The following is a 22,079-nucleotide window of genomic DNA, read 5'->3' on the forward strand; positions in this document are numbered from 1 at the left end:
ACTTTCTTGGATCATATACACGATGACAAAGTAAACATTTATTGAATGGACATTTTAAAAAGGCAACATATTGATACCCATTTTCTTAATAAAGAAAATGTCAGTTCAGTTGAAAAGTCATCATGTAAATAAAACAAACAAGTCACCCAAAGATAGCCATTTGTTTTTAATCCTATAACAGTGAACAACATTGAAGAGAACATGTAAAAGCTTAAGTATTTGCCTGGTTAATAGTTCATTTAATATGAGTTTTAAATATGGCAGAAAGTATGCTTTTACACATCAAGCACAGAGGAAAATTGTTAATTCTTAAAAACCTTCCAGCTTTCAGCTAAGATAGAGGAACAGAGCCTAGCAATACCTTCCCATCTGAAACAACAACACATACAGACAATATGAAATACGGCTTTCAAGATTCTGAGCTTTAAGTAGTAAAGAAAGGTGGTTCCTAAGAGACACAAAGCAAATAAGGTGAGCCTACAATTTCCCCAGCTACAACAGTGTAGAAAAGGGGACCCGCAGAGTCCAGGGGACTCCCTGCACTGGGGAGACCAGCACTGACAGTCCAGGGAGGTAAAAGGGACTAGAATTTGTGGGGCAAAATAGAAGAAGGGTGATCACTGCTCAGAAGGAGAACCCTGGAGATCTACGAGGATCCACTTGAGCTCTTCAACTGAGACCTGAACAGCCTGTGGTTTGTAAGGAAACCACCAGGGGGCAGGGAAAGAACCATTTGAAAGAATGGAAGGAAATAGTACCAACCAGGGGACAGAAACAGGTGCCCAAACCTACCAGCCAAACTGGGAAACCCAGAGTCCATTGGTCATTGAGTACTTAGAAGGATCTACCTAGGTAAAGTAGAGTAATTAGCCCTGGGCTAAATGCTGTTCTGTCTCCACTATCAAATCTGAAATGCAAGACTCAAGTATATCAGATTGCATCCAAGTAACTGTGCCCTGGAACAGAGCTTAAGATATCTGTAGGAATATGAAGAGAATAATAAGAATAATAAGAGCACAATAAGGTAAAATTCAAAATGTTTTATGTTCAACCAAGGATCACCATACATGAGGAGGAGCAGAAATAGGGCCCATACGGAGGGGAAAAGTCAGTCGGTTGAAACTGACCCAGATGCTAGCATTAGCTAATCAGGACATTAAAACAGTTTTTTTTTTTTTTTTAAATGTGTATTCCCTGTGTTCATGAAGTTGGAGACACTAGGTGTAACTTCTAGAGATGTTTGATTCATCAATGTCTGAGATAAAAACATACTCAACAAGATTAATGGTGGATTAGACATTGCAGAGGAAAAGATTAACTCGACACCAGTGGACACTATTCAAAATGAAACACAGAGGGAGAAAAAAAGAATCTTAAAAGTGGGAAAAGAATCCATGAGCTGTGGGGCTATTCCAAGTGGCCTAATATATATGTAATTATAGTCACGGAAAGAGGGGAGTTAGTGGGGAAACGATTCAAGCAATTAATGACTAAAAGCTTTCCAGATTTGATGGAAACTAAATCCACAGATCCAGGAAGCCCAGTGAACCCCAAGCATAAGAAACATGAGTAAAAGTACAGCAAGGAACTTTATAATCAAGTTGTGCAGTGCCAGTGTTAAACAGAAAATCTTAAAAGGAGGCAGAGAAAAAAGACACTGTGTAGACAAAGAAACAAACACGTAAGTACCATAGTTTTTTGTCAGAAACAAATGCAAAATGTCTTGCAAAAATGAGGGCAAAATAAAGTGTTGTGAGGTATGTAAAGCTGAGAGAATTCATCACCAAAAGAAACCACATTCCAAGAAACATTAGAGGGAGTCTCTCAGACAGAAGAATGATGCCAGATGCAAATAGAGATCTACACAAGGTGATGAGGAGCATGAAAATTGAGACTGTGTTTGGAAGGCAGCTTGCATGAGAAAGAATCTCCTGGCACCTCCCTCCATAACTCGGATGTGGAGGAAACATGCAGTGAGGCCACCGCCTTACACAGGCACACTCAAGGGCAGTGTCTGTCCTCGCAGAAGCTTAAGGTCTGTGATTCGTGACCCAGATTGTGCACTGTCTCACCGTATTGCACAAATAACAGGCACAAATTGTGCTACTTATAACAGGTGCATATATGCGACTAGTGAAAATACTTTAGGTACTACACGTAATGAATTTCCGTCTACCTATGAGGAATTCTCTATGATCTTTAAAGATTATGTTTTTAAGGTGATACCAATCCAAAGGTGGATAGCTTGGTTTTCTGTTATGACAGATTCGAGATAAAAGATATTATAAAGCCTGGAAATGAAAATCTTCTAGAACTTGCATAGTTTTGTGGAAAGAACTGCCCCCCCCCCCCCAAAGGCAGTAGAACGTTCTGGGAGAAGAAGCAGAGGTTAGGTGTACAACATGCGTTCTGGCAGAGGTCTTGGTACTTGTTCCTTACAGATAATCTTTGCTGTCCTTCAGAATATGTAAGAATAAAGATGTGAACTCCCATAACATGCTTCCTTAGTTTTAGCACTTTAAAGGAAACAGTTGAGCTCTCATTTGTAGCATGTTTCCTTTTTTTAATATTTTATTTTTTTATTAGAGAGGGAGAGAGGGAGCACGAGTGGGGGGAGGAGCAGAGGGAGAGGGAGAAGCAGACTCCCCGCTGAGCAGAGAGCCTGAAGAGGGGCTCCGTCCTGGGACCCTGGGATCATGACCTGAGCTGAAGGCAGATGCTTAACTGACTGAGCCACCCAGGCGCCCCTTGAAATGTGTTTCTTACTTAGTTCCTCAAAATACTGTTGACAGAAAAGAAATCTGCTCTTGTGGAAGAGAGCAAGGGGATTTTTAATATATGTGGAAGACATACCAGATCCTACTTTTTAAAGGTATCACCCAAGAGTGTCTCAGGGTAGCAAATACAATAAACTCCTCTTTCCTGGGAAGACAAATCTCTGCAATGTTGGGAGTTTTCATTCTCCCACACTGACCTGTATTTTCAGTATTTTCCAGCATTTTTGTTTTCCCATACCCAAACCTAACTGTGCAGATAATTTATTTTTTTAAAGAAATCAAATGTAATTTGATTATGTTGTAAGAACTTCTTCTGAACTTTTTAGTTCAAATACATGCTTTGCTATAATTACATTTATTAAAAAACTTAAGTGCATGGGAAAATAAAACCAAAAGATTAAAATGTGGTACAAACGTCCTATAATTGGAACAGTAAGATACTTGACATACTGATTGAGTTATTTTTCATTAAAGTTGATCCTTTAACCGTGGATTTCAGGCAGATTTGTAGAAGCATTCTTCATTGGTTTAATTGGGGCTTTTTTTTTTTTTTTAAGGCGATACAGCAAATATCTCAAAGGATATTCACTTAGTAATTAGGCTATAAAGGATCAGTATCATTCTCATTTGGCTGGAATTTAAAGCCTACAGAAGTATAAGTTTAAGCATGATTTCTCTTCAGTCTACAATATGTAATAAGTAATATTAGGGTCGAATTAGTACAGAGAAGCAGCTAGAAGGCCAATAGGGAATAAACACAGTACTCCAAATGATAGAAAAACGCTTTCTTTTAACATTTTACTGACTGTTAAAATTTTAATGGCAGGAGAATTAATAGCTGTTGGGTGCTGGCTATCTGCCAAACAATAGCTCAGGCTCATTTGTCATGGTCAGTGTCTCATTGAATCCTCACCCCAACTCTAGGAAAAAAGTATTGTCAACCCATTTTACAGATGATGAAGCTGATATTTAGAAAGATCAAATAACTTATCGCAGGCCCTGCATCCAGTGGGCCCCAGGACTATGATACAAACTCAGGTCTGTCTGAACCGCAAATCCTTCTTTGATTTCACAACGACATCCCCTGCTTTGCACATCTGACATCTTGGCAAATCTCATTTTTTCCCCTTGACCATCATGTCATTTTGATATGAATTCCACTTTGCAAATAGATGATAGAATTAATCTTTTTGGTGGCTTTATTTCAGGAATTACAGTTTGAGAGACTGACCCGAGAGCTGGAGGCAGAACGCCAGATCGTCGCCAGCCAACTGGAGCGATGCAAGCTTGGATCGGAGACGGGCAGTATGAGCAGCATCAGGTACCGGGCAGAATGCCTCCTTACACTTCTGTGCTTGGAGCTGCCGGGGAAAGTAAACTGCGGTGTTTATCTTCTCCTTACAAACCTGGCAGGGGAATTGGACCATTCAGTGAGACGTTGGAAGGGAATTGTAACCAATCTGATTTAAGATGTTCCAAAGGTGTCCGAAATGGCCTGATTTGTACTATTTACAAAATTAGCACCGCCCCGAATGCAAATTATGCATAATTTTACACAAAGGAAGGCTTTGCATTGAGTCAACTCTCTGGAAATCAGGAGATGACATATCGCAGTCTCTCAGTTTGGTTTTTGTTTTGTTTTGTTTTTTGTTTTTTTTGTTTTTTACTGATCCAGAGTGGCCGGTTCCTGAAGTGAGAGAACATTTCAGTGTAGCCTCTATTGTTTGCTAACATGTGATGCTAAGTTGCAAAATCGCACCTCAGATATCAACCACACATGCAATGCTCCTGTGTAAAAATATTTCAAATTCATAGGTAGAATAATTGTTCAATTAGGGGTTCGTGTGAGGTTCTGAAATGTTTAAAAACAAAACATAGTCACTTGACCATGAAATAAATTATCCACCGTAGGGCCATGTTTTCATGTTTAAAAATATGTGTGTGTATGTGTGTGTGTGTATGAATATGAGTATGTGATGTGTGTGTGTGTGAAAGAAACAAAGTTCTATAAGACAGCTTTCATCTCTCAGTAATGCACTGTACTTTCCTATTACCTTGTGCTACAATGTGTTTTTGAGATTCTGCATTTTTAGGGAGGTGTCTTCATTAAGGAAACAATTCCTGTGGCAAGTCCACACCAACATTATAGTGACTTAATACAGAGCTGCTTGTGTCTCATTCATGCAACAGGTAGAGGCAGTGGGTGCTAGTCAGGGGGCTGCTTCTCTGCTTTCCTACAATTTAAAGGACCCAGCGTTCTCTCTTGAGAGTCTGCCATCCCCTATGACCTCATTGTCAATTGCATTGTCAATTGCATCACTGCCCACAATCCATTGGTGAAAACCAATCTCGTGGCCTCTCATAGAGGGAAGTTGGGCAGGATTCCTCCTCCTGGTGCCTACAGCCACTCTGCTCAGATAGGAGCGTGAGTCTGGTGATCTCTTAGCCACCTGCTGTGACAAAAGAATTAAAACGTCCTTGTTTCTATTGCTCTAAAATATTTTATCCTTGTAAGAGTACATTTGTAGTCAGAATGTTTCCTGTTCGAGTCATTTGCTATCAGTCTTTTAACATTGTTCTTTTTTGTTGTTGTTTAACAATGGTAAATCTACATGGATATCATTGTACTCTTGTTAGACTAGTTTACTTGGATGGAATATCATTTTCTATTGCAAAACATTATCTTGGGCCTGTGGGAGCATAGCCACCTCTGCATCAAAGTACCTAGGTTATAAGTAGCTGCAAATAGGTACATTGTGATTCCTCAAACAGACTTGCCAAACACCCAAATTAACCAAAGCAGAATGGACCCCCAAAAAAGAAAAGTGAATTGTGTTTACTTGAAATTGTTTTCAGAAGGTTGAGTGGTTGAAGATGATGAGACTAAGGTAAGAAGAAAAATAATGTTTATAAACGTGTATTTGATACAGTATATGTGGTTGTACATATTTGAAGAGCTTTTTTTTTTCCTTCTTCAAATTTTTATTTAAATTCTAGTTAGTTAACATATAGTGAAATACTGCCTTCAGGAGTAGAATTCAGTGATTCATCACTTACATATAACACCCAGTGCTCATCACAAGTGCGCTCCCTCACTATATGTTGGCTAATTGAACATACATTTTTTTTTGAAGAAAAAGTATTAATAATTTGTAATAACCAAATTGCAGCTACATTTTGGAACAAAAACTGTGCAAATCGTGTCTTGAATTCTTTTGTACTCCAAGGCACAGATTATACATCTTTTCCCCCCCCGAATCTTTTTTTTATTTGAAGAGCTTTTCGTTAAAGGTGGGTCTTTTTTTCTACTTCCTGAGAAGCTAAGACTGTCAGGTTCCTAGGTCCATACACACCACTGAATTGACATCTGTTTTAGTTTGAAACTCATTGATTCACTATTGGTCAGATTACCTTTTCAATTCGTATTTCTGCCTTTCTATGTGATATTTTTGCATACTGGACATCTTTTATTTCATTTCATCCCCCCACCAGCCCCAGATAGGCACAGGTCTAGTGGACCATGTTGTATCCCGTGCCTCAATTCCCAGCTTCTGATTGGATCAGAAACAGATAATCTGATTCCTTCAGTGGCCAACCTGTAAGAAATCAGTCTTACTCTTGAGAATGTGAAGTAAGTGGCCCCAAATCGGTGACATCTGATGGGAGGTAGTGGGGGATGGTGGCTGTGTGGGTTATGAGCCAGTGGAGGGATCTGTGGTGACAGAAAGTAGTCCCACAGAGAGACCATATTGTTCCTGAAAGGCAAACAAACGTTTCAGAGGTTGCATCAATGAGACTACATTTCCAATTCCTAAAAACTTTCTGCCTCCCTCATTTGATTTGATTGAATTGATTTCTTTTCTTAGGTCCAAGGTAGCTTGAATGGAACACCTGTTGAAATACCGAAGTAGACAGAAAAATTATCCCCTGACAACTTTTGATTCTTTATACTATATCCTGTATCCCTGGCTCTTAGCCCATGATACACAATCAATAATCCTGTGTAAAAAATGTATTAAATGGTAGTGTTAAGTGCAGATGACACTACCTAATTATTTCTCCTTGCCAGATAGCTATGTAATGTCAGTTTTCGTTAAGCCTGATTATTTTGTATATTGGAAATCTCTAATGTATGAATCTGCACTTGAATATTTACTGACAATTCACTGGGGGAAAGTCTAATACATAACTTCCACTGTTCCTTTTTATCATAACCTAGTTGTTAGCTCGGCTTCAGAAAAGCTCCTTTGGAAATTCAAGTCTTTATTAAGCACGATAGACTAACCTAGTTAGCACATCAAAAAGAATATTTTTTTTTAAATTTAAAAATAGAATATAAACAATTTGTTTGAAAAAGGAGAACAGGTAAAGAAGTCTTTGATAATTTAGATGTTGTTTCCTACTTCTTAGGGATACTAGGGAGGGGTAAGAGAATTCTTAGAGGAAATGAAACAAAATCAAGTATCTTTCAGGCTTTTTATGTAAGTGGTAAAAATGACTAGTAAATACAGTTTGGTATTTTCCTGCCTTTTATTGATGATAGGAAATTCTCCATCTGATTCCTAAGACCTTCTTCCTGCTCATCACATTGATAGTTGAAACTCTTTGAAAAACTTTTATTAGTATGCATTCGTACCATTCAACATTATAGTAGTCAATCGAAGGATGCAGGAGAACACTGAGAAGTTAGAGAAGGGGAGGCTGGAGCTAATCTGTTGTTAGAGCTCGTCAGCTCCTGCTTCTAGGCAGCCAGGGCATAAGTAGCTACAGATAGGAACATGGTGATCTCTCCAACTCTTCACAGACTTTGCTAACCATCCACATGGGTACCGAAGCTTCCAGAATTCAGATCAATGAGCGGTTAAGTATTATTATTCTTCTACAGAGGAATTATTGCTGCTTCTTACTGCAACTACAGATCCACCATGTGTGTACCTTATATCCTTCCTGTCTTGACTTTCCTCACTGTTTCCAGCCCAATCCTTTCCTAGCTGTTGGAACCTGCTCTCTTCCCATGAGAGTTTGGTTCCATCCTTTCTCCCTGATTCCTCAGAACCAGCCAGACCTGAGTCAGGAACATTACTTGTACAGATGATACCCTTTATTTGGGGTCATGATCAAATCCCCTTTGCTAGTAGCTTACTCTCACCCCCTGGCCAGCTGTGATTACTTGGCTCATGCCCATCCTTCGGGTCACGGCCTGTCAGTGATCTTGGTCTGGCAGCCCTATGAGCCATCCATTCCCTATGAGGCTGGGGGCCATGCATTGCTCTTCTCAGTCCCATGGTCTAGGGACTTGCATATACCTATGCCCTTGCCATATTCTCCACAGGCTGTAGTAACAACATATTAGCGCATCCTTCTGCCTGCGGTCTGCCCAAGTCTGTCCCTCATGTGGGGTGTGATTGAGCTGCTTAATACATAGATCAGAACCATGTCCCTGAAGGACTCTCTCCCACTTCCAGAAACACACCAGTCTTTCCCATCTCAGGGCTCTGACCATGTTATCCCTTCTATCTAGAATGTCTTCCTTCTTTCACCTGGTCACCTCCTCCTGTGGAAACAGTTACCCAGTGAGGGCTCACATCCTTCTAAATGTCTTCTTGATCAGTCCAAATTGGCCCACGTGTCCCCTATTTGGGGGTCATTAGAACTTATCAAAGCACTGGGGATAAGACTGTATTGACCCTTCTAGGAGTTCCCTGCCACAGAATGTTTAACCTTCACTCAGAGAATGTGTGGGGATTTTCTTGAGTACTACTGAAAATTTAAGACATCAAAATAGATGATTAATCATATTCCTGATTCCCATGGGCAGCAAGAATATGATGGGGGAGATCTTGAGCTCAAATCACAGTTGGACCTATGTTATGGACTCTTAGAAACCTGACTGTCGGAAACCATGATGATGATGATGGTGGTGATGATTTACAATGATCTAGAGCTCAGAAACAAAGTAAGTCAAAAATCCAAAACTAGATAGATTTGACATGTAAGAAATTCTCCACTGCTGGCTTTAAAGATGGAAGAGCTATGTGACTGGCAATGCCCATGACTTCTAGGTGCTAAGAATGATCCCTGACTGACAGCATCAAGAAGAGGATCTCAGTGCTAAAACCAAAAGGAATCAAATTCAGCTCATAGCTTGAATGAACTTGAAGCAGATTATTCCCTAGAACCTCAGCAAAGGAAAGTGGCCCAGCAGAAACTTGTATGACCCTGAACAGAGAACCCAACCATACCACACACCTGAATTTTACAAAACTTACAAAAATGTTAGCTAAAAAATAGACATTATTTTAAGCTGCTTAGTTGGGGATAATCAGTTATACAGTAATTGAAAAATATACAAGGCCTTTCAAGTGGTTGTGCTACATGTATATTACAATAAGCTGAATTATGAATGTTTTTAGAAAAAATAAGTCTTATTCTGTGCCTGTCAGTATTTCATTCAAAAGTTTAATGTGTATAGCCCATTTTATTTTAATTTTTTTTTGCATACATGTATGCATTTGGATTCACCTGTGAAAATAATCTGTGGCTTTGATTCTAAGAAGTAGAGGTGTTTGAATGTGGGGTCATTATTTACTGTGGAATAGGACTCCCAAATAAACCAATCATCGTTAGCCTCACCATTTTCATAATCTAGATACCCAAGACTCTGATTGGAGTTATGTAAATGTAAAAAGACAGAATGTCATACATATAAAAATTGCTTGCTCCATATGAGAAAATGCTCTTTCTTCCCCATAGATGAACTTTTGAATTTCTTGCAAACAAGTTTTCACGAAAGCCTGCCATTTTTTGGAGAGTAGATGCAAAAGGAATTAATGTTGTACATGTTACCAAAGGTCATTCTCTTTATTAACTAACTCCTGTGAGCTGAAATGCCAACAATTCTATAAATGGAGTCTAAAAATCTTGTCCACACTTACAAAGAAGTCAGGCTTATTTTAGAGAAAATGCTGATTTCTGGTTAAATTAGTTAGAGGTGAAGAAACATTAGTCAAGTAGTCACATACCTTTTGTCAGAATGAAATGTATTTATTTAAAAGCATGATCCCTGAATTTTCTTAAGGAAATAAATCATATATGAATATAATTATAAGCAAAATGTGCATTTTTTGTTATCCTGCAGGATATGATATTTAAATAAGTAGTTCCATTTATAGTTTTAAGATAAAGAAGGAATAAATTTGCCAAAATATTTCATTTTGGAAATCATATAGCTTAAATAATTAAATAATTACTTTAAAATGTTTTTCAAATGAATTTTTTTATTATGTAGATATTTCTACATATACACATATTCCCAAAGGAAGTCATTTAGGCCAACATAAAAATCACTCAAAGCCATAGGATTCTAGATTCTTAACACTGGTGAATACATGTTTGCTAGCAGGGGGGAAAATAATAATATTGAATCACTTTTAAGTGTTTTTTTTAGAATTTTATTTTTTCATTAAATATCATTTGTGTTAGTTTCCATACTAGGAAATAAGCATTTCTCACGTGGCCGAAGTACCACTCCTCCAATAAAGTCTGGTGATTTATTTGAACAGGACATTTAATTTATTGAGTTGGTAATCAGAATTAGCATTTCAGTGGTATTTTCTAATTTTTTAGAATATCTTCCTCATATGAAAAGAGAAAAAAATACAGGGACTATAGACATATTTTTGAGGTTTTTCTTTTTCATTGGTAATTTCTTAAAAACAAAAAAGTATTTTTCTGTTTCCTTCCAAACTAAATTCCAGAGCAGAAATCTACCTCGAAAATGCTCCCAATTTTCTCAAGTTCCTTTGTGAACCCTGTACTTTTCTTAATCCTTGTACTACCATCTTTCCCCTTAACCTATTTTTTCCCCAATTTCCTAGCCTTGCCTTTTAATGCTAACATTATTCCTTTAGGATTTCCTATTATAGTCTCTTTTCCCCCCCCTAAATAAATTAAGAAGAATATTCTAGACCACTTTCTGTGCCCTCAGGAATCACCTCCATGCAGTACCATCACATTTCTGCTCAGGTCTCTACTCCAGAAAGGGCAGAACATTTACAGTTGTTGCTCGTTTAACGGGGAAGCACTTACCCCTCTTTTTCTCTTAGTTGGCAGCCCTCTGAGCCTTTCCCATTCTTGCCTAGAGTCCAAGTTCACTATGCTGAGCCACCTCCAGACAGTCCCCAGTGTCCTGTGAATTCCTGATCTTGTACGACAATTTACAAGGTGAATTAAAGCTACTGCCTCCTCCTCACCTGCACTGAGACTTTGCTGAGCCTTCTCAGCCACGAGAAGTAGAAGGAGGTGCTGTTCTTCCTCGTTCCTCCACTAGCCTCTAAGTAATTCCTGAAGGGCAAGGGCTGGGAGGATATGCCAAGGCCTTGGCCAGCACGTCTAACCCGTCAGTCAATACTGAATGAAGAAGTGAATGAGAGGATATGTAGTATTTCTCTTACTGTTCTTATTTTCATTGCTCTTGTTTTGGAAAAATCATCAGTCTTATTAATCTGTAAGGATTTCTATTTCTGTATATTCCAAAATACACACACACACACACACACACACACACACACACACACACATATCAAATGGTTTATATTATTCTGACCATACCAGATCAGAATATCACATTTCAGTATTCATTCTAGCTGGTTTTCACATTAAAATAGTACGCTGTACTCTAGGGCCTTTGGGTTTGATGTACTCTATGCATGGTGTTAGGGTTGACTTAGTCTCATGCTTTTACTCTGATCTCAGGAAGATGATGGTAACAGTGATAACTTTAATAATATTAATGGTAGTATTTGTTGAGCAGTTTTTATAGACCAGGCATGGAAATGATTTACATAGATGATGCTATTTACTTTGAGTTAACCCTATGAGGTAAGTCTTAGGATATCTTTTTGTAAATAACAACACTGAGATTCAGAGAGGGAAATTCACTTTCCCAACATCCAATAGCCAGGACCAGACACTGATTTTTGAACCCAGGTATCTTTACTCCCCAAGTACACATGTTAATACACCTCACTGTTATTCAGTCTTAAATTATGTTATAAATTATGTTGTTATTCAGTCTTAAATTATGTTATGAATTATGCATGTTGTAAATAACTATCCAAATGTCTCCAGTCCATTTCATCCTAGGGATACAAACATTTTGGACTGATTTTGTGCTTATTTTTTCTCTACCCCCCACCCCCACCCCCGTGATTACAGCTATTTTGAATTCGTTCATCTGAATATATTTTTGAGATTCATTCTTACACAAATGAGGTAAAGAGTGTTAATCGTATATGTTATTATTGCTTTTAATCGTATCCAGACTGTTTAGCATTCTCTTGCAAATTGCCAATGGACAAATTATACTAATATTTATGTTTATAAAATGCTAGTTATATTGTCTTAGTCTTTCAGGCTGCTCTAACAGAATACTATAGATTGAGTAGCTTATAAACACCATAAATTTATTTCTCATGCTTCTGGAGGCTGGGAAATCCAAGGTCAAGGGCACTAGCAAATTTGGTATCTGATGAGGACCTGCTTGTTGGTTCATAGCTTTCTTTGTGCTGTGTCCTCACTTGGCAGCAGGGGTGGGGGGGCTCTCTGAGGCCTCCTTTATAAAGACATGAATTCCATTCATGAAAGCTCCACCCCATAACCTAATCACATCCCAGAGGCCCCACCTCCAAATACCATCACAGCGAGGATTAGATTTCAACATATAACATGAAATTGGGAGGGACATGAACATTCAGTCTATAGCACATACTAAACACGGTTTTCTAGATTTCTGTGGGATAACAAATAGCCGGCTATCCTGAGGATTTAATAGAAACAGTTCCGTACATAATATTTATAATTATTTACTATATTTCTTATAGCAACTACCATATTTAACACTTTTGAATCAGTTTTAAAGCCTGACTTCTTTCCAAAATGACATATCAAAAAATGAATATTAATTTTACATCTAAAAACAATATCCCAGGAGTGCCTGGGTGGCTCAGTTGGTTAAGCATCTGCCTTCGGATTAGGTCATGATCCCAGGGTTCCGGGGTCCTGGGATCCTTGGGTTGGGCTCCCTGCTCAGTGGAGACTCTGCTTCTGCCTCTCCCTCTGCCCTTCCCCTTCTCTCTCTTTCTCTCTCTCAATAAATAAAGTCTTTAAAAACAAGAACAATATACCAAATTTTATTTAGAGGTTTTGCATTGTAAAAGATATTTTGGGAAAAAGAATTAATTTTAAAATTTAATATTCTGATTGGTATAGAACTGGAACTATTTATAAATTTAGTCTAGAATATTCTTTGTATTTTCTATCATCCTTAGCATTTTTTTAACTCATGAATCTGAAAGGTGAAATTGGTAGTTTCATAGTTTAGAGCTAAATTTCATCATTGTGTTTTTAGATACTGCCTAGGTTTGCTAATTTCTTTGAATTTCATGTTTTTAAAAATCTACAATAGTGGGGCTAACGCTTTTCGGTAGTTTTGCGAAGGTTAATGAGAAATGTAAGTAAATGAGAAATGTAAGTAAAACAACATCACTTCGCACATTGTTACTAGCAAATCCTATATATTTTTCCTTCTTGATGAATAAGCAGGTAAACTTTTTTGTTGAGTCTCTTTCCTAATTCTTCTACCAAAGCTAGTAGAATGTTCCTCGCACTATAGGCCAAAGCAATGTGTCAGGCTAGCACCACATTTGTCTCCTTCATTTCATAGACTAGACAGCCACACAGAGATTGACATGATGGAGTGGAAGAAACCTTTCACACGGCGCACTTACTATGTCTCTGCACCTAGTGCTGGAGCTGGGGCTGAGACTTTGGATATTGTTTGGCTGTAAAATGAAGAGCAATAATGCAGTGATTACACGTGGGACAGGAAATGTTCAATAAATTAAGATCTAGAAGCCAGTGACTTTTTGAATGGATATTTTTCAGACAGGGAGCAGCGAGAGATGAATGCATTGACCAAAATGTGCAAGCTGAGTACTTTCTCTGGTTGTGTAAATATGATGAGAAGTAGGAGGGCCTGTTGATGAAGGTATTGGTGTGTCCTTCTGCCTTTGCTCAGATGCTGTGTTCAAGAGCTTTTACCAACGTTTTTTATATTTATATTGGTTTATGCTCTTTTCAGAGGATTGGAAACCAATGATATTTCAGGTGACAAAACAACAATGCACATTTGATTCACTTAAGAAGAAGGAAGTTCAGTGGTCATCACTGGGATGGCAGCAGCTCGCTGCACACCATGAACATTGTATGTTCAGATTTTTAGGATGGAAAGGCAGTGGAGAGATAGCAGGAAAAGTGTTGTAGTGTGTGTGAGGAGATCGATGGTCTTGGCACCAACACACTCAAGAGTTGCCTCAGGGCAAGTCATTTGGGTTTTCTGGGCCTCCGTTTCCTCACCTGTGAAATAGGAGACATTGGGTTTGTTCCTCCTTTTCACTCTTGTGCTCTTCATCTCATTGGCACCTTTCATTGTGGGTGGTGAGTCACATCGGACTGTTTTAAGATGGTGACATTATGTGAACTTGGATAACAAATCTAATTAAGTAATGAGGATAGCAAGATGTTACCAGATAGACTTGGTGCTTCAGAGGAAGGCAGATAGATGTCTGTATGTCCATCTAAATAATTTTTTCATTATAAGAATTTCCAGTTAGGCCAAGGCATTGATTTTATATTTGGGAAAGCACAGTCTAAAAGAAATGTGTCCATATGTAATGTATAAACTGCCTCAGATGCTCTCGATGTTTTCTAGTTTGGCTAAAACCTGGGGTGAAACTATGGAATTAGAACAGAGTGTCTCACACTGAGAGGGCATGGGGAGTGGGCCTTTTAAGAAATAATCACTGGTCCCATGGAAAAAAGTGCTTATGAGGTAATTCTTTTTTTTTTTTTTTTAAGATTTTATTTATTTATTTGACAGAAATAGAGACAGCCAGTGAGAGAGGGAACACAAACAGGGGGAGTGGGAGAGGGAGAGCAGGTTCCCAGCAGAGGAGCCTGATGTGGGGCTCGATCCCATAACGCCGGGATCATGCCCTGAGCTGAAGGCAGGCGCTTAACCGCTGTGCCACCCAGGCGCCCCCTTATGAGGTAATTCTAAGGGCCTAACAAGTTAGTAAGTGCTCCTTGTGCTTCAAATATGAGTAAGACAAGGCTCTCGGCCTCCAGGGGTTTACTCTCAAATACAAAGGCATATAAGCAGGTGAAACATGATAAGATATGTTGGTGCTGTGAAGAGAACAGGAGGTAGCTGTGGGGATAGTTTTACAGTGTAGGAAGAATGTGAAACGGTGGCTGGAAATAAAATCAGGTAAAGGCACTGGTCAGAGGTAAAGTGCAACATCAGAAAGTCAGGAGTGTGAACTTGGAATCCGTGTGGTTGGAGTAGTGAGGCCATGGCCTAGATGGGTGTTGGATGAGGATGCCAGACTGAATGACCATTCTGTGAGTGGTCGTATAGGTCAGGGTAGAGACTATAGGTTGAGTTGTCAGCATGGAAGACAGCTTTGTCCAAGGAAGTGATCGCATCATCTTTGGTTCTGCCAGCTGCATGGAGAACGGTTTGAAGCCTGTGGAGGCTGACGATAGCAGCACGAGTTAGAGATGACTTGTCCGGGAGATAAGTCATGAAACTTAATCCAAGGTCATGAGCACATATAGCGATGTCAGAGTTGGGAGGGTCTGGGGACTCACTTGTGTTGTCAAAGGAGACAGAATAGAATTGTGAAATTATTATTATTTTTTTTTTAATGTAAACATTTGGTAGGCTAAACCAATGCTGAGCTTAGCTTCTATTGCGAGCACTGCCCATTTTCAACAAGGATTCTTTGATTTTTTTATTTCATGGACTGTGAATGTATTCTAATTCCCCTTTATCCAGGAGAAACTATCATAGAATTTTAAATTTAAGAGATTGCTGTGTTAGCAGCAGGCAGCAAAGATGTTGCCTATTTGTTGACAGTAAAGCTGCTTTCATAAGCCCCAGTCTTCTCAAACATCTGTGTGGTTAGTACCTCAAGAGCTGAGGAAGTTTAAAAATTGTTACACATTGTGGCTTAGTCTTATGCACTTATTTGAGAATGTAACTCTCAGCAAGATTTTATTGAAAAGATCTGTCTAAGGAATTGACTGCCATCTTTACTCAACATTTAGCAATTAACCTTTTCTCTCTAATGTGTGAGTGACGGGACCCACCTGTTGAGACTCTGTCATTTTGACACTCTTCATTTACGGTGAAGAGTTTCATTCTGTCTTTTGAAACCCATGTGTTCCTGTCATATCGTAAATGCCCAATAAACATTGAAGCTCTCATTGAAGCAGGTGGCCTAGGGTGGTGGTTCACGCCATGGAGTTTGGAACCAGTAAGGTTTGGATTTGGATCTCAGCTCTGTCTATAGCGACCTGTGTGACATTGGAAATGTCCTCTAGACACTCCATGTCTCTATATGTAAACCGGGGAGAATAATACTTAGAAGTTTGTAGTAAGGATTAAATATGAAAATGTGTTTAAAGCAAATAGTGTAGTGTTTGTCACTGAACGAGTATTCAATATGTGAGGGCTCGTTCTCTTCTTATTAATTTATTAATTTACATAAGTATTGCAGTTACGACTCACTTGTCACATACACAAATAAGAAATGTCCTCGTTTTTATAGAGAAATGTTATTTGTTTATACCTTCTCTTCTTTTTCGTTTATTTAGGGGGCGATTATGATGATACCAAATTCACTGCAAACAGTATTCTAACAATTGTCAGTCTCTGCCAGGGAACACCACGGTAAAGTGATGTTCTTACATTAATGTGCGAGTGATATGTATGTGATAATATGACCATAATGCACTGAGATATCACACTGCTCAGGACATAGCCTCATCACCATTGGAGACTGTATTTGCCCTCAGGTGGACAGTTGCTCAAGGTCACTGTAATTTTGAGCACCTGTGTTCTACTATTTATGAACTTTGCTTAATACCTTTGTAACCTAGTACAAGAAGAGATGAAGGTGAGAATAGAAAAAATCCTTGATGTTACCTAAACACTGGAATTGTTAGCATTTTATTAAAGCATTGAGGGTCTTTAAGGGATTGTGGAAGCTAATGGTGTCCCTCTGAGACATGTGTCTGAAAGCTGAAATCTGTCTGTCTGGTTGCTAATTCAGAGAAGAATTGCCCATGGCCATGTGGGTAGGTTGCTAGAGTCAACAAAATAAGGACAACTGTATAGGGACATGAATTTGTGAAGTTGTCTGTTATGAAAGAATGGAGCTCATGATCTCATTCCATCCATCCATTCATCCATCCTTCCATTCATTACACATAAATTGTGGACCTAATGTATGTCACACAATGTAATAGACACTAAGAGTATAGCCCTGGATGAGGAGAGCAAATTGCCTGTTGTCAGATAGCCTCCCGTCTTCATACTGCCTGAAGGATGTAACTTTACTTGGTAGGGAGAATAACCAGATCATGCCTGGTTAAAATTGCTCTCCTTAGTGTCTGTAACAAAATGTGTATCAAACTCGCCTTTATGTGCGCGATCGACCATTTAACACTAGGATAGCACAGCAAATGCAAGATCCAAATTCAAGAGAGAGAATTAAGTTTGCTCGATTCTATTTAAATTACTCTTTGGGGTGGGGGATGCAGAGGTGTATTTGAAGCTTAGGCCTGACCATTTCAAACCCTTATTATATTTGGATAATGAAATAGCATTCCAGAGGGAGAAAATTAATCAGAACTTCATTTCGTGTGCAATTCACAGAGTCAGAACAAAGGAATAATAAACTAATGGAGAAATAAAGCTCCATAGAATATTTTAAAGTTTTTAAATAAATATTAAAAACTTCAAAAAAGGGAATTTTAAGAAATAAGATATAAAGGAACTGGTAGTGTTTCTGTCAAGGGATTTGATTCGTCATTTTTCACAGAAGTTTTAACTTGGATTATTATTCCCAGGGAGAATTCTTTCATTTTCAGTGAGAAAAGTTAAAAAAAAAAAAAAAACTAAATAAAACTCTGAGATGCTAATTGAGCACAATGATAAGATACTTCCAAATGAAAGTATTCGGTTAAAATGGACTGATGGCCTATTTTTAAATAGTTATCATTTATTTTATTTTTTTACAGATTTATTCATTTATTTGGTACAGAGAAAATGAGCATGTGTGAGCAGAGGGAGGGGCGGGGGGGGGAGTTCCAGAGTAGACTACCCGTTGAGTGGGGAGCCCAACACAGGGCTTGATCCCAGAACCCTGAGATCATGGCCTGAGCTGAAATCAAGAGTCGGCCACTTAACCGACTGAGCCACCCAGGTGCCCGAAAAGTTACCGATTTATTAACAGAACTTTAGTTATGAAATGAAGTTTTTTGAGATTGTTATTGTTATACAGATATAATTTTCAGAAACAAATCTTATATTTCAAGATAGTGGCATTTATGGGTATAATGAAATATATGATATATAGAACCAGAGAATATGTGGTATTTTTACGTGCACGATTTAAAGAATGCCGCAGCTCTCTCCTGAGGAAATAGAAACTGACCAGTAGTTGATGAAGACTCTTCTCGCCCCTTCTCTTATTACTTCTCTCTCTATCTCAGAGAGAAACACTTGACTGCATTTTGTGTTTAGTCATTCCCTTGGATTTCTTTATATTTTCCCATGTGTATGCATCCAAATATGCAAAATGTTATTTGGCTTGCTTGTTTTTGATTCTTCCATAAGTATATTACCTATTTTTTGCAACTTGCCTTTTTTACTCAATCATTGTTCAGATTTATCCCTGTTGATATGGGTGCTTGTGATATATATACTATTTTCACTGATGCCTCCTAATTCATCATGTGAATATGCTGTAATTCATTTATCCTTTCTCTTAAGGAGAACATTGACAGGGTTTGCAAGTTTTGCTTTTAGAAACATACGGCTTGGGACATAATTACATGGACTCCTAGTGTAGGGATGCAAGTGTTTCTCTCGGTCGTGCACAGAGAGCAGCGGGTGCTTGTAGGGTTTGAACATCTTCAAATCCCTCTGTACTGCCAAAGAGCTTTGAGAATTTACATTCCCATCAGCAACGAATGATCCATTGCTCCATTTACTCAGCAAAACTTGCTGTTTCCCAAGTTTTTCTTTGTCCTGCTGTTGCAGATGTGGTGGGTTTGAAGTTTCCATCTTCCTGACTTCTGCACTGATAGAACTTTTCACACATTTATTAGCTGGTCATGTTTATTCTTCCATTAAATGTATATCCGTGTCTTTTGTACATTCTTCTAATGGTGGTTTTCCTTTTTCTTAGTTACTGTAATTTTCAGTATATTTAGATATTCATCTTTTGTTAGTCAAATGTGTTACAACCAAGTCCTCCCAGATTGTATTTTTTCGCTTCCTTCTGGTGTCCTCTGGTGAACAGAAGGGCTTGCTTAGTGTAGTTAGTTTGATGACTGTGTTTTAGGATTCATGCTTTTTGGAATCTTGTTTAAGGAATCTTACCTGCTGAAGCAACATTAAAATAATTCCCTGTGTTTTATTTTAATAATTCTAAAGTTCTACCTTTTCACATGAAAGCCTTTAATTCGTTTGTAGCTGATTTTTTTTTGACATGACAGACAGTAGAAATTTGATTTTCTTTTTTTCCATGTAAATAACTAATTGTCTCAATACCTGCTATTAAGTAGAATGTCATTTGTCCCATAACTTACTGTGTCATCTCTGTCATGTGTCAAATCTTCACATATGTATGGTCTACTTCTGGGAAGTTGGGGGAGAATTACAGCTGTATTATTTTGAGTCTTCCTGTCCGTGAACTTGCTGTCAATCCATTTTATTTACCGTCTTTCAATGACATTTATGCGTGTCTTCTTAAAGGCCTCACACTGTTCTTTATTTCATTCGTTCTTAGGCTCTTTAGAGTTTTTGTCGCTCTTGGAAATGTTATCTTTTTTATAGAGTGCATCTGCTAAGAATTTCTTTTTTATATGGAAGTGCAATTGATTTTTATATACTGATCGAATACTAAGAAAACTCGCTAAAGTCTTTTAAGTACTTCTGTAATTTGTTTGTAGATTCCTTGTGGGTTTTTATATGAGTAATCTGTGAAGATTACTGTATTTTGTCTTCCTTTAAAATCTTTTAACTTTCACTTTGTTTTGTTTTCTTTTTGTATTGGTAAAAAGTGGGGGAGAGTAGGCAGCCTTTTTTATTTGATGGGATTCCTTTAATCTCTATCACTATAAGAACTGCTGCAGGGTTTTTTTTTTTTTTTAAATAACAACTTTATTGAAATATAACCCATATTCCATTCAGTTCACTCATTGGAAGTGTAAGATTTCATGGCTTTAGGATATTTATAGTCTTGCAACCATTGCCACAATCAGTTTTCAAACGTTTTCATCACCCCCGAAAGCTCCCCAGCTTTACAAATTTCTGGACATGCCATATAAATGGAATCATCCAATATGAAATCTTTTACAATTGGCACTTTTAGTTAGCGTAATACTGTCAGAGTCTATCTATGCTGTACCATGTATCAGTACTTCATTTTTTTTATTGCCCAAGAAGAGTCGGTTGTATGGATATTACACATTTTCTTCATTAATCAGTTGTTGGACATTTAAATCACGTCCTTTTGGGTATATTACAAATGGTGTTGCTATGAACATTCATGTACAAGTTTTTAGGTGCACGTATGTTTTTTAAACTTCTCTTGGGTATATAGCTATGAATGAAATTGCTGTGTTCTTCTGTTTAATGTAGTTTTTTTAATAGACTCATTTTATCTATCTAAGTTCATTCCTTTTCATTCCTAATTTGCTAAGTGTTTCGTTGTAAAGAACTATTAAGTTTTAACTGTTATGGTTACCAATACTGCATTCCTTTTTGTTGCTGAGTATTATCCCTTTGTATGAATATGTCACCATTTGTGTATTCATTCACCTGTTGCTGGAGATTGGGATTGTTTATAGTTTTTGCTATTTACAAATGAAGCTGCTATGAACAATTCTTATATACAAGTCTTTATATGACATATACTTTCTTTTCATTTAGAGAAATTCATGTAGAATGGCTGGGTCCTATAGCAGATAAATATTTTACTTTTCAAGAGAATGCCAAACTATTTCCAGAGTAGTTGTTCTGTTTCTAATCCTATCAACAACATATGAGAGTTCTATTACTCTATTTCTGATATGCTAATTTAAGCTGTATTATCACTTCTGTAAGTTCAGTTTGTCCTTACTTAGATTTGTCTTGGAATACTGGATGATCTCTTCTAAGTATTAGTTGCAAAGTCCCCTTTATATCTTTAAACATATTAAACATTCTTGCTTTTATTTTCTGAGTCTGACAATTCCATTATCTTCATTCTTTGTGAATTGTATTCTGCTTAGTGTTTCCCATGAATCTGGCTCACGGGGACTTATTTTCTCTTGTGTTTGATTCTTCTGACTGTGGGTTTATGTTCCCAGCAGCTCCTATGTGTGAATTATTTAAAGTCTGAGGTTAAAGTGTGGTCTTCCGAGGAAGGTGTGTCATTTCTTCTGCCAAGTGTGGGAACCCCTACTGACATAAGACCACCTCAAACCAAATTATCGCCCTGGGTTTGGGGAGAGCATCATACGTAATAAAAACAGCATTAAACACCTGTGAGTGAAGATGCTTCTGTTTTGTAATGCTCACCGTTCTTTATGTTTAGATTGAGCTGATCAAACATGCACGCCATACTTGTTTTGATAGCTTCATTCCAACCTGTGGCTTTAAATCGCAGTGGTTGACATCGTCCATCGTTTTATCAGTGCATGAGCAAAACACAACAAACTAAAACAAAGCAAGATGGGACAATAACAAATCCTCAGGCTCTTTAGTTATTACAAGCATGAATTGTACAAGTAATAGAGGGCTGGATTTTAGTTGTAAATATTCAGTTAAAAGAAATACCTTCTGCCCGAAACCCCATTGGCCTGTTTTGTCTTCTTTACATCAGAGAAAGCTTATCTATGTGGAGAACACTTACCTTGAGTGGAAAGCCCATCTCATCACCTTTCTCATCAACTCCTTTATATTTCAATGTAAAGAAGCATTTTTACAAGCCTGGAATGTGTACAGGCTTAATCTACATAGAAAAGGGAAAGAGGACCCTGCCCATTTGGGGCTGTCACTGAATAGTTTCCAAAGTTAGACCTGAAGAGAACTCAGTGATTCTGACAGCAGTTGACTGTATAGTCTCATCGGCAAAAGGTGATTCCCCTTACTCGCAGTACCTGCTTGTAGCCCCAGAGCACAGG

The 22,079-nt window shown here is 38.0% G+C and overlaps 1 protein-coding gene across 1 annotated transcript in view; it reads left to right on the forward strand.

Moving 5' to 3' along the window:
• Positions 1-22,079, forward strand: part of CTNND2 (catenin delta 2) — an 886,309-nt gene that overhangs the window by 322,898 nt on the left and 541,332 nt on the right. Inside the window, exon 3 of the mRNA XM_087867974.1 lies at positions 3,986-4,098. Within this exon, the coding sequence (XP_087724100.1) occupies positions 3,986-4,098 (113 nt within the window). The remainder of the gene's footprint in view (positions 1-3,985; positions 4,099-22,079) is intronic.

The sequence above is a fragment of the Ursus americanus genome, chromosome 15, assembly GCF_024610735.1.
Source record: "Ursus americanus isolate L20-20 chromosome 15, mUrsAme1.1.p, whole genome shotgun sequence".
NCBI classification, from domain to species: domain Eukaryota; kingdom Metazoa; phylum Chordata; class Mammalia; order Carnivora; family Ursidae; genus Ursus; species Ursus americanus.